At 32.9% G+C, this 14,082-nt stretch overlaps 1 protein-coding gene across 2 annotated transcripts; it reads right to left on the bottom strand.

Moving 5' to 3' along the window:
* Positions 1-10,509: 10,509 nt before the first annotated feature.
* LOC107828990 (uncharacterized) lies at positions 10,510-13,527 on the bottom strand. Of its 2 annotated transcripts, none has more exons than XM_016656398.2 (5): positions 13,385-13,527; positions 12,159-12,421; positions 11,683-11,894; positions 11,202-11,469; positions 10,510-10,920 (listed from the first exon to the last, which is right to left on the bottom strand). In XM_016656398.2, exons 1-5 carry the CDS (start codon positions 13,407-13,409, stop codon positions 10,615-10,617), a joined length of 1,074 nt encoding a protein of 357 aa, XP_016511884.1. In that variant the 5' UTR covers positions 13,410-13,527; the 3' UTR covers positions 10,510-10,614. The 2 variants fall into 2 exon arrangements, with proteins under 2 accessions (XP_016511884.1, XP_016511883.1); XM_016656397.2 differs by lacking the exon at positions 13,385-13,527 and adding an exon at positions 13,031-13,181.
* Positions 13,528-14,082: the final 555 nt, after the last annotated feature.

The raw sequence follows: 14,082 nt of genomic DNA, 5'->3' as shown, positions 1-14,082 counted from the left end.
ATTTAAACTATTTAATCTTAATAATTAAAAATTAAAGTGATATGACATGTTCATATAAAAACACATCTCATATTGATTGATTTAGTGTAAAATCAGATGATGACAACTTCTTTAACCGATCCTACAATCCTTTCAACTTTGTCAAGAGAAAATACAAGAATCATAAAATTTTAATGTTTGAAGGGAAACCTTGGAATAATAGTAGATTTATCTATGTGACCTATAGGTCACGGGTTCAAGTCGTGGAATAAATCAATCATGCTTGCATCAGGGTAGGTTGTCTATATCACATCCTCTTAGGGTGCGGTCCTTCCCCGAATCCTGCGTGAACACGGGATGCTTCGTGCACTGGACTGCTCCTTTATAGAGGGAAGTATTGGAACAATAGTAGAGTTGTCTCTATATAACCTATAGATTACAAATTCAAACTGTGGAATCATTCGTTGATGCTTGCATCAGGATAGGCTGCTTACATCACAGCCCATCAGGGTGCAGTCCTTCGCCGAACGTGTTATTTGTGCATAATGATCCTTTACAATTTACAATTTAAGAAAATAATATTTTTAGATCTCTTATATGTAAAAGACTGGTCTCTTACATGTAAAAGTAAATCTTGCACGTGTAAAAAAAATGTATGGTCATAAAATTAAAAACAAGTTTGTAAAAAGCCACAAAACCAATTGACCGTCTCCGAACCCTGTTTGAGTGCGAGATACTTCGGGCATCAGGCCGTTCCCTTATAAAATTTTTATGTTTCAAGATATTAAAAATTCTTAAATAAATAAAAGGGAATATTTCACATTAGAACAACTGGGCTCCCTACTTTTCAATTTTATAGCTCATATTTCAATTTACAACCAACTAGTCCAAAAATAATAGGCTAATATTCAACATTCAACTCCAATAAGTTCTCAAAATTACTATTTAATTTTTAAAAAAGATTGCTCAAGCTTTTAAGTTAATTTTTGAATCAGTAACCGTGACTCAATTATTACTTCAACTAATCAAATCCATTTGGGTGGTGAAAAATAGATTTTTAACAAGCTTAAATATGTTGATTTAAATTTCGAATTTGATTTTGTGAAAAATTTGAAATGGGTGTTATTTAGGCTTTTAGAAATAAGGAGGTTGTATATAAAATTTGAAGTCATTTAATGGAGATTTGGATTGGTTTTGAAAAGAATTGCAGCTGAAAATCGTGAAAGAAGTTCGTCTACAGACGCTTTGTATAATAGTGTATAAGATGTGCTTATACACTCATATACACTATTATACAAGATTATACATAATTATACAAAAAACTGACTTCGTCTTCTTCCTTGCGTCTTCTCTGAAATTTAACTCAAATCTACTTCAAATCACTTCAAATTTAAATTTTGAACTCCTTTTGATATTTTCAATCAATTGGAACAACATCCAATCCAAACAACTAACAAACTCAAAAAATCCTATTTTCGAAAGCAAAGCTTTGAATGGCCTTCAATGGTGGACTCTTACTTTTCAATTTTCTTACATTGCAATCCGGTGACACAGGGAGAGAAGCAGTAATGGCAGACGACCCTTGAAGCATATGTAGAAGATGTGAGAAGAAGAAAGAGTGAAAGCACTGGTTTTGAGAATGCAGATTTAACTCCATAACTTTTAGAAACAATGATTGTAAAAACACAGATTGTAAATTTGCTAGTGCTTTCGAAATATATACAATATGGGATAGGTCAGGTAAAACTTAAATATATGGACTATTTTTTTTATGGTGTGAAGTCACGTGTATTTTCTTGTAAAACTCGTTTATCCTCGTAAGACTAAATAGCACTATTAGTTTTGGGAAAAAGAAATGAAATCTTTCTCCAAAACGGAGAAACTACCTAGATATCTTAGAGCAATAATATTTGTCGGACTCATATTTGATTGCTTATCAATAACGTGAAGCATTAAATGATTGGGACATTTTTTGGCAATATTTAAGCAACAAATTTCATGACATGTGAAAATGATTTTGTCCAAATTACTTGTCAGAGTGGAGAAAGTGATTCAAGGAATCTTTTTCCATTGGACATAAATAATTCATGGAATCTAATTGAATAATTTTGTGACGTCCATGACGAAGGGCGGGTCGATAAGGGGCCAAGCAGAATTGACAGATTTTTAGGTCGGTAAACTTTTGAAAAATGGTGTACATGTTACCTCAATCCAATATCGGAAGAAAAAAGTGAAGAGCTTAGTAAGACAATGCAAATTTACATGAATGCACAGGCTCGATGGCTTAGCCCAAAGGACAAATCTGTAAGGCCTATTAAGCTAAAGGGGGCAATATACATCTCATGGATTTGGATTGTGACAATTTCCTAGGTCAAATCGAATTTTTCACAAGACAAGAGAAGATTACTCGAGTGGTAAGTACCTTCCATTGGTGTTTTAAAAGGTCAAATCGAAGATTGCAAATGAAAGGTTAAATCGAATTTTTCATAAGACAGACAATTAGTTCTGTGAGGCTTACTCCCCAAGTGCCCGATTACGCGCCCGAAATATGCCTAGCGCTCAAAATTCGGGGCTCACCTAGTAGTTCTTAATACAAATTATGCATCTAATTGCCTAATTAGCCCTGCTGACCTTCAAAAAATTTTAATAAATGAATGATTAAAGTTTTATTCATCTATAAAAATATGAAGATGAAAGTAACTCAAAATAATGAATCATAGTATTATATATTAATTAACTGTGAATATTGTATCGGTGAGTATCATTTGAAGATTCAAAATTTATATGTTCACATGCTATAGGTCTTCATATCTTAATTCTATGTCTCTCAAAATTATTAAACTTTTATTATTTTGTTATTTGAAAATAATCTTATATTTACTCATAAGGAGTAATATTTTAAATTACATTTTTGATGAATTTAATAGTTTGATAATATTTTTAAAAATATTATATTTTTTAATTGTTTGAAAGATAAGACGTTTTAGTTGATTTTTATCTCATAGTAACTTTAATAATGTTTCATTATTTATGTTTATAAAAAATTCTAAATATTTTATTTTTATGAGTTTTTTAATTCCTTACAATTTTCTTAAACTTTTAATGTATTTTATATATTTTGTGAAATTATTTTGTTATTTTATTAATTTATAAATAAAAAAATTTAAAGATTCATAGGGCTTACACCTCATGTCTCGAGGTTTATACCTCGCTTCATATAAAATAAAACGCCCGGCCTTACACCCTCGCCTTTTAAAATACTATCCTCTATCTTCAATCACGTTCGAATCACTAAGGAAGCAAGGTGGGAAACTTCTAAAGTGGTGTATTAAAAAAATGTGGACGAATATTCCTTTGTTTGGATTGTGCTATTATTAATTCACATAAGTGGAAAAAATATTGTGGTCAACGTATGTTTTGGATTGCAAAAAATATATAATTTTCAGATTTGAGATGTAGCATTGGTCTTTGTAGCTAACATTAATGAGTTTTTCAGTGAGACTGCTTAGATTGAAATTGTTTAATTTGGGTCGTGGGAGATTATAATTTTCACATTTAAGATGTAGCATTGGTCGTTGTAGCTAACATTAATGAGGTTTAATGTTTAATTAATCTACAAACATTATTAAAGAAAATGTATGACATTGAAAAAGTTATACATGTTCCTCACATGCAAGAATGAATAGTGAACCTAGTGTTTTAGTACCCTCACTCTCCAATAAAAATAAATAATAAATATTAAAGCTCCTTGACATTACAAATTTGGTCAATTTAATTTCCTTTTCATAAAATGAAATCACTTTCTTTTGTTATTTATGTTCGATCCAATTCGTTCTGATAAAGGGTCATTGTTTCGGTGTGATTTATAGGTTATGAGTTTGAGTCATGAAAACAGTCATTAATGCTTGTACTAAGGTAGACTATTTATATCACATCTTGAGGTACGGTCTTTCCCCAGACTCTATATGAATGCATGATGTTTAGTGCACCGGATTACCCATTTAAATGGGTCCTTGTCTCCGTGTCACCTATAAATCTTTTGTTCGAGCCATAGAAGCATCCGTATTAATGCATGCATTAGGATATGATGTCTATATCACACCCCTTGGAGGCGGCCTTTTTCCAGATCTTGCATGAACACGAAATGCTTTGTGCACCGGGTTTTTCTATAAAATGTATCTTTGTCTCCGTGCTGCCTATAGGTCACGGATTCTAACAGTGGAAGCAGCCACTAACACTTGCATAGAATTGATTGTCTATATTATATTTCTTGAAGTACGACCTTTCTGCGCATCCTGCATAAATACGAAATATTTTGTGTACGTGTATTAATATTCCGGGGTCCATTTCAACCAAGTTTGTTCGGAGATATTTTGTAGTAATAGTAGATGATTTTAGAGCCACATGAACATTTTTATGAAGTACAAAAAATGCAATACCTTTAATAGCCTAAAGGCCTTTATTTCTTCAGTGGACAACTAAATTTTACCTAAAAATCACGTTTGTAAGATATTCTAATCCATTCGGTTAAGTTTCTTTTTTGGTTAAAATTATTTTTTTCCAAAGTAAAATTATTCGGCCTTCGGTAATTCCGTAATTTGCTAGCAGGACTTCGTCATATTCTCGTGTGCTGCCTTGGACTTATTTGTCTAAATATACTATCTTGATTTTACTTATTATCGGTACTATAATAATAATAATAATAATAATAATAATAATAATAATAAAGAGAATAGAAAAGGCTTTATTCCAGCGAGTAGAAGATATTCTCCTCAGCATATTTTCGGAAAGAACATAAAATAATAGAAGATCCAGGCAATTTTTCTTTTTATCTCATTCATTTATTTTAAGTGTTGAAGGAGATTGGAAAATTTGTCTTTTGGGCCATAATTCCACAAAAGAATGACGAAGTAGGATTAGATTTGGGCTACTAGGGTAGTGTGCAGTAGAAATGACTCTAGTAGCCACTTTAAAGGGTCATTATTTAGAAATTAGCCAATGCGTTCTGAATTTTAGTTTTTCAGTTCAATTTTTCAGGATAAAAATATCATGAATTGTCCTGAAGTTAAAATTTTTTGTTTAAAATTCAAGATAAAATAAATACTGGCTAATCTTTAAATAGCATCACTCAGAATGACTATATGTGTACTTGCCCCTAGTATGTAGAGGATATTGGGTTAGGATTAAGTTTTGGGCTTGGTGATGAAAGATAGATGAAACTATAGAGTGGGCCGCGGGCTGTGTGGTTGGGTTTCCTTGTAGAAATGGCTGCTATATAAAGAAAAATTGATATCCTATAACAACACATGACAGGAATTGACAATTTTTTAGCCTTATATTAGGTTTGACAAAGATAGCCCAAACAATTGGCATTATATAGCCAAATCTTAAAAAATCTACTCTCTTTTATATTCTCTCTCTCAAAAAAAAAAAAAAAACTACACGCTTATTTTGGCTTCCCTCCCCCTTTCTCTCCTTGTATTTCTTCTTCAATCTCTTCTCTTTAGCTCTCAGAGTTTAGCAAAAATTCTTGCAAACTATGCAAAAAAAATCAGTGGGATGAAAAGGTAAGGTTGATCTCACATAAGAGAAAATCAAAATCAAAAACTAAGATAGAGAAAATATATTTCAACTTTGTTTTTCTTTTCTCTTCTTTTGTTTTGGTTGGATTGAATGTGTGCGTGTGATTGAAATTGGTTGAAAATACCTAAACGAGGCTATATATAAAATTTGAGCAAGATTAGCAAAAACTAAAAGAGAAAAAATATATTTCAACTTTGTTTTTCTTCTCTCTTCCTTTTTTTTTGGTTTGATTGAATAAGTGGGTATGTTTGAAATTGGTTGAAAATACCTAAACGAGGATATATACAAATTTGAGCAAGATTAAAAGTGATTTAGACTGGTTTCGGGTAAAAAATCAGACCTGAAAATTCAACTGTGGCATGTATATATCACGTTGTATATCATGTACATCAATGTATATCACACACAAGTTTTTAAGGACGACTGTGTATATCACTTTGTGTATCGTGTATACAACACAATTTTTTATGGATGCCCATGTATATCACATTGTATATTAACACAAATTTTCATGGATATACACATATACATATAATATACATGAGATATCACTGATGTACATAGAGATATACACGGGTTACAATAAGGGATACACATGTGGAGTCGTCTTGAACTTGAGTTTTCAATCTGAAATGTGTTATACAAAGAAGAAAAATAAAATTATAATAATTTTTTTTGATATACACATTATTATTATGTTATACACTGTGATATAAAAATGATATAATAATTACTTATTGATCAAAAAAGGAAAATAATTTTTTGATATAGCATGTTTAAGCAAGTTTAAAAATATAAATAATAAATATAATTGTGGGAGTAAATAATATTTTGGTATACAAAGAAAATTAATTTTTGATATACACAAAGAAGAAAAATAAACTTATGATATCTATTTTGGTATACACATGTCCGATGTGCTATACACTGTGATATACAAATAATACGATATTTTTATTGTGATATACATTGATATAAATACAACAATAACTATATATATAATTTTATATTACCGATATACAAAAAGTAATATTACTTATATATAAAGAATGAAAATAAAATTTTAATATACATGTTAGATGTAGACAAAGCAAAAAAAAAGTTGTGACATACATATTTATTGTGATATACTTTTATTGGCTATTTGATGCTAATATCTATAACTAGGGCTATTTCTGGCAATTATATGGATATGTTCTTATACCATGCCAAAAGCCAGTATGTCTTTAATTGCAATTTTCAGTTTAATTTTTCAGGACATAAAATCCTGAAGTTAATATTTTTAATTCAAATTTCAGAACAAAATAAATACTGGCTAATCCTTGAATAGCATCCCTAAAAATAGCTATTTGTGTACTCCTCCGGTTTCCTTAGCCTTTGCTATTTTGATATTTGACTACACAACAACAACAACGACCCAGTATAATCCCACAAATGGGGTTTGGGGAGGGTAATATGTACGCAGACCTTACCCCTACCCCGAAGGGTAGAGAGGCTGTTTTCAGGAGACCCTCGGCAAATATTTTGATATTTGACTGTTAAAAATAAATTACGATAAACACGAGGGTCAAACTTAAATATCACAAAGCACCTGCTTTTAATTTTTTTTAAAAAAACACTTTTTCTAAAGTAAAAATAGAATTTGTAAGCAAAAAAAAAAAAATCCTTATTTTGAAAAAATAAATAAATTATTTTCATCTCTCAAGGTTAATCCCAAAAACTACTTCCTAAATGTTTTTCTCCAAACCAAATTCCCGAAAATAAACTAAAACCAAATCTAATCTCACACTTGTCACTTTCATGAAAATTTAAGCACAATTGTGACCCCAAATAGTAAACTCAAATAATTTGACATGACTGGGTTTTTCAATATTCAAATGTTTTTTTCATATGCACTCAATCTTATTATTTTGGAAACGTATAGCTAAATTAAATTTATATATTATTACTTAAGGGTCGCCGGCCGGGCTGCTTCATGCTCTTCTTTAGCCAAGTATTCCACGTCACTGCGAGTAGGGGTTCATAAAAGCCCGAAAAGTCGAACCAAACCAAACAAAAAAATCGATACTTTTTTGTTTGGTTTTGGTTTTTCTTTTACATACGATCTATTCTTTATTCGTTAGTTTGCTCATTCACATCCTTTAAATTTACGAGGTGCTTCGTGTTAAGCAACTTATCACATCTCTTAACTTACATCTCTCTCTCTCTCTCTCTCTCTCTCTCTCTCTCTCTCTCTCTCTCTCTCTATATATATATATATATATATATATATATATATATATATATATATATATATATATATTTGTACAAAGTTTCTAAAATTCTTTGGTAAATGTTAATCGTTTGTACTTTTAGTACAGTTCTTTGCCTTTACATTCTAGTTTGATTGGTAGTTTTTTTTTTTTTGCTAAATATAATAATCCATTTCATGTTAAAAATAATCTATTTTTAATTGAATCCTTAAATTATTTATCATTATTTGATTCACTTATCATCAATAAATCTTGGTGAATGATAAATTTCTTAAAGAGCAATTGATTTGATAATGTTACATTGAAAATGTAGTAGCCGGAATATGTGTTTGGTAGTGTATGTCTCATATTTAAGAAAAAACCGATAAATATCCGAAAAAACCGAAAAACCGATAAAATCCGACATAAACCGAATCGATAAAAAACCGACTTAATTGATTTGGTTTGGTTCTAATATTTGAAAAACCAACTTATTTGGTTTGATTTCTTTTTAAGAAAAAATCGATCCAACCGAACCATGAACACCCCTAACTACGAGAATACATATTACTTAACTATATACAATTTTTAATTAGATATACAATATCTAAAACTAATATGTTCCGACTTATTTAGATTCGTGTTCAATAGCCGGTAAAGTAAAGCGCTTTCTATCAAGAGATTATTGTATATATTTTCAAAGCTCGATTGCAAATTACAACCATTCCTGACGTCGAAAAACTTAAGTATCTCTGTGATTTTTGAAAAATTCCTTTAATGAAGTATTTATCTAATCAAAGATGGATTAATAACGTTACTTTTGATATGTAGAAGTTTCAGTTATTTTAATGAAGTCTTATCAAATGAGCTTTCTTCTTGGACTATATCGTGTTGTATTAAATAAATGATTCTATCAAATAAGTTATTTTTACTTAAAGGTCAAAGTTGATTTATCGGCCCACTACGTAATTTGGGGGTGGGGGTGGGGGTGGGGGGGTGGGGCGTGGGGGTGGGGGATTTAGGCAGAGCACTGTGTACAAATCTTACTTCTACCTTGTGAAAGTAAAGAGATTATTTCCGATAGACCCAGAGTTTTCTAATTTACTGCTGTTGCCCTCCCTCCAGAGTTCCCAAACCAAAAAAAATAGTAAGCATAAACGTGACGTAGCCAACTTGGGATTTCCTGCGAGATTTGTTAAACCACCGAACAACGCAACTATTGCAAAAATCGGGATTTTAGTAGTAGGCGGCATCCTGAGACTGTTTCAAACCCAGGGTTTTCTAATTTACTGCTATTGCCCTCCCTCCAGAGTTCCCAAACCAAAAAAATAGTAAGCATAAACGTGACGTAGCCAACTTGGGATTTCCTGCGAGATTTGTTTGTGTGTGTGTGTGTGGGGGGGGGGGGGGGTTAGGCAGAGCAGTTGTACGCAGATCTTACTTCTACCTTGTAAAGGTAAAGAGACTGTTTCAAACCCAGGGTTTTCTAATTACTGCTATTGCCCTTCCTTCCAGAGTTCCAAACCGAAAAAATAGTAAGCAGAAACGTGACGTAGCCAACTTGGGATTTCCTGCGAGATTTGTTAAACCACCGAACAACGCAACTATTGCAAAAATCGGGATTTTAGTAGTAGGCGGCATCCTCTCTTAGTTTTGAGTAGACGGAACCATTCTGTTTTGGTTCTTCTCCAGGCTTCAGGCGATTGGAGCAACCTTTGAAGGTCATTTGTTCGATAAAAAATGCGAGTCTGTTTTGTCCACTTTCTACGACCCCGGGACAAAATAAGTTACAATTTTAAAGACATGAGCATGTAGCATGCCATTTGAGGTTGTTCTCTAGAGTCTTATGACTGTTGGGACAACAAAAAAATGTGATGTGGGGAAATTAATTATTAGATTTGATGAAATAATTCACTGTATTATTGATAAATAAAACGGATTTTTTCTGGTAGAACTGACCGAATGACATTCTCCTCGTTGTTTTTCCTCATTGAAGTTGTTCACAATTTCACATACTAATTATACAAAGATTAAATAAAAGAATTACTTATGCATTGATCAATCATAATGGACGGGTGTGATAACTTAATTATCATGTAGGAATTAATTACTAAGCAGAGATTTTCTTCCTCATGTACAGGGGCGGATGTAGAGTTCCGTCGCCGGTTCATCTGAACTCAGTATTTCCAATGCAACCTATTAAGTTATGTATAAAAATACACTAAAATTGCAATAATCGATAGGTCGTAACCTATAATTTTAAAAGCATAATAGGTATTTCTAAGAACCTTAAAACGTTGAACCCATAGACTTTATATCATTGATCCGCTGCTCATGTAGCCAATCAAACTCCGCAGTAATTACACAACAATAAAATTTGATGCAGTGCTAACATAAATGAACAGAGTCTATCTGCAAATTGGAAAAAACAAAAACACTACCCTTCGTCTCAAATCATCTATCGTGCTTTCTAAAAATAGTTATCTCAAATTATTTGTCATTTTAAAAGTTTAAACAAAATAAATTATATTTTTTCCATCTTACCCTTAATAATAATTGTTCTTGAAGATGGAGATAACACTTAAATAGAATAAATATTTAAATAAAGCGAGATTATATCTTAAGACATAAATAAGGGTAAAGTAGTCCAAACCCCCTCCTAATTAAGGGACGTGTAGAAGAGAAATACAACAAGAACAACAATAACAAGGCCATATTGATGATAAATATGTATTAATTTCAGCTAAGACAAAGCCCAAAGTGCCATTATACAAAGCATATAAATGCATAAAATGCAGCAATTGGAACCTTAGTATAAGCATTATAGAACAAAGTTTTCCCCAAGTAGGAATGTCTTAATAATCTTATCTCCCATTCCATCTGCATAAGGAAACAAGTGACCTCCACCTTTAAGTTCATGGTATTGAATCCATGGCAGTCGTTCTGCAACGTATCGTTGCAGAATGACAGGTACAAGCCCGTCCTCATCGCCTTGCCATAGATGAACGGAACCTTCACCATGAGGGAACGGATTTTTTAGTTCCATCGGATCAAATTCCCATGTTCCAAAACCAACCATTGCATCGCGATGAAGTGATTCAAATTCCCCTTGTTGTCTAATTTGTGCCTGAGATCATACACAAACAAATTGGTATAATAAACAACCTAACGAAAGCCACAAATTTGTAACGAAAAATGCAAAAATCACTTCATAGCAGAGCGTAAAATGCATCAAAGTGCAAAGCACGGCGAATATCTAAACTAAAGGCAGCAGCAAAATACAAAGTTAACAACAACAACATACTCAGTATATTCCCACAGTGTGGGATCTGGGGAGGATAATGTATACGCATACCTTACCCCTACCTTGTGGAGATAGAGAGGCACAGCAAAATACCAAGTTCTTACCCGATATTGTTCTTGAGAGGCAGCAAACTTGGGTCCGAGTTGTCTGTCTTGAGTGAAAAAGATATCAGGGCTGTGAGCTGCAACACTAGAAGAAGGGAAATATTTCTGAGTGTTCCACCAGTAAGTTAGCCATGGAAGATAGTGAGCAACCCGAAGTGTCCATTGATCGGGGAGAAGTTGATCGTAGTATGATTTTCGAGATAAATTTGCAGGGAAACTAGGCCACCAGTAGTTAACCACAGGTGTTAGAAGAGCCGCTCCTGCCAATCTGTTACAGATTTGCCAAAATGATAAAAAATCAATCATAAAGTATATTCAAGACATAATCAAATAAACAAAAGCATGCTCTTTGACAGACGATCATATATTTCAACATAGTATTAGAGCAGGCAGAGGTCCCGAGTTCGAGTTTCACTCTGCCGCCATCCTTCAACAGCAGTTTAAACAGCAGCAAATGGTAGTAAAAAGTATTGAACAATACCTATGAGGAATATATTTGAGACAGCCCCAAACTGCTTGACCACCCATGGAAAATCCAACAACATAAAATTTGGATCCCAATTTCAATTGATCAGCTAACTCCTCAACATCAAGAGCTAAACTCTTAGGCGTTCGTTGTGGATGCGGATCGCTTTCGCCATAACCAGGTCTATCAAATGACAAAATATATATTCCCAAACTCTCAATAACATCCTGCACAAGAATACATTATTGCAGCCATTATTATATCGAATTTTTTTGGAAAATTTCTAGGGAAACTGGCAGCTCGCAAACCATACAGGAGATGTAAACCGCACTGGGGAAGCCCAGTGCGACGAGCTTTGCGTGAAGAGGCTGTTGGTGAGGAGAATCGATCCAGTGTCTCATCCAACCAACTCATCCAACCCTTACGGGCATTATTGCATCGAATTAAAACCATAAAATTGCAAGAAAAAGAGGAAAGGTAAAATTACATACAGGAGAAAGGGTGCTGGCAACAACAACATCATGTTTGCAACAATCAAAACCATGGATAAACACTATCTTGTATTTTGCTTGTTCTTTTGGAACTCCTTGCTCTTTATAAGCCAAATGCCTTCCATCAGAAAGCTTTATTCTTGGTGCAGTAACTGGAGGACCATTTTGCGAACCACAAATTTTCGGAGGAGGTGGCCGAATTGCTTGATAAGCCAATGCTAAGAACCCAATGAAGAGAATAACAAGTACTTTCCCAGTTATACCTGAAATGTTCACACATGGTCACAATCTGCAGAAATATATCAGAAAGAGAAAAATTGTGCATTTACAACAAACTTGAGAGGTAAAAGATAGTTGATTGCTCAAGAACTCCATGAAGTATTCCAACATCTTACTGATTTTTTATTGTACAATGGTAATATTTGGTCAACTTGGACGCACCTCGACACCTGCTACCTCCCATATACCAGCATAGATACTGAATAACTCTGCCCAAGGCTTATACAGATGGAAGAAATTGGCTTAACGTGTTTTGTCTAGCTCGAATTTTAACGTGATTTCTTATTATTTTCACCTATTTCATTGACCGCTAGGCTCGTACAAATTGAGGGATGCAACACAAGACCTTCCTCATACTAATTTAAACAAATCCAACCAACAAGAGAAGCTAAAATTTGAGTATCAGCTTCACTTTGGTAGACTGACAGAAGCATCTGCATATACTATAATATGTACTCAAATTCTTTAACTTTCAGCACTTTAGGACAGCCCCCAGAACCTATCTCATCAAAAAGCAACAGCTACAACAACAACAAACACATTGGAATTCCATAAGTGGGGTCTGGGGAAAATAGTATGTACGCATACCTTACCTCTACGAACGTAAATAGGCTGTTTCTGATAGACCCTCGGCATATCTCATTAAAAAAACAGAACTAAAACAACAACAACAACAATTAATCCAGAGGAATTCATAAGGAGAGTCTGATAAGGGTAGTATATACGTCAGACCCTACCCTTACTAAGATACAGAAGTTGTTTGCGATAGACCCTCGACATATCTCATTAAAAAGCAAAACTAAAAACAAGAACCACAACATTCCACAAAAATAAAAATCAAGTCATTCAAACTCTTAAACTACTTTAGACTAATCAAGTAAAGACACAAAGTTCTCTACATTTATCTTCAACAGCTAAGGGAAGAAAAAAGAGAGAGAAAAGGAAACCTGAGTTAGCATGGGACTCTGCCATCTTTGTGAAACAATATTTGTGATTCTTGTTTATGTCTTTTTTATACTATTATCTTAAGTTCCCAAGATTTGGCTTCACTCTACTTTTATAATAATTACTCATAAAAGATCTAGAAACTAACAAGTACAATGAGAGGTTGTTTGTTACCCCATGTGCACTGTGTCCTTGTTGGGCAGATTATCCCAATGTACACTCCTATTATTTTCTCTATCTCAATTGTATGATGTATATTTTTTTTGCATTGTTCCAAAAAGAATAATATTTTTTGTATTCAGAAATAATTTAATTTTAAAATTATTATTTTGTACTTAATGAGATTATTTATAACTACATAACTATTAATGGCTTATTTCAATTCTTTTTTAAAAATTTGTCCTTCTTTTAAGATTTTTTGTCTTCTGGTCCACTTTAATTAATTTTTTAGTTGATTTCACATATATTTGAAAATTCATCTTTTTTGTATTAATTAATAATAAAATTGACCATATTAACCTTAATTTGTTCATTGGAATACAATAAATACTTCTAGGTTTTTTATTCTAAGGACAATTTTAAAAAAGGGCAGCCCGGTGCACTAAGCTCCCGCTATGTGCGGGATCCGGAGAAGGGCCGGACCACAAGTGTCTATTGTATGCAGTCTTACCCTGTATTTCTGCAAGAGACTGTTTCCACA

The sequence above is a fragment of the Nicotiana tabacum genome, chromosome 10 (genome assembly GCF_000715075.1).
Source record: "Nicotiana tabacum cultivar K326 chromosome 10, ASM71507v2, whole genome shotgun sequence".
NCBI lineage: Eukaryota > Viridiplantae > Streptophyta > Magnoliopsida > Solanales > Solanaceae > Nicotiana > Nicotiana tabacum.
The sequence above is the reverse complement of the archived record's forward strand: the minus strand, read 5'-3'. Positions and strand labels throughout refer to the sequence as shown.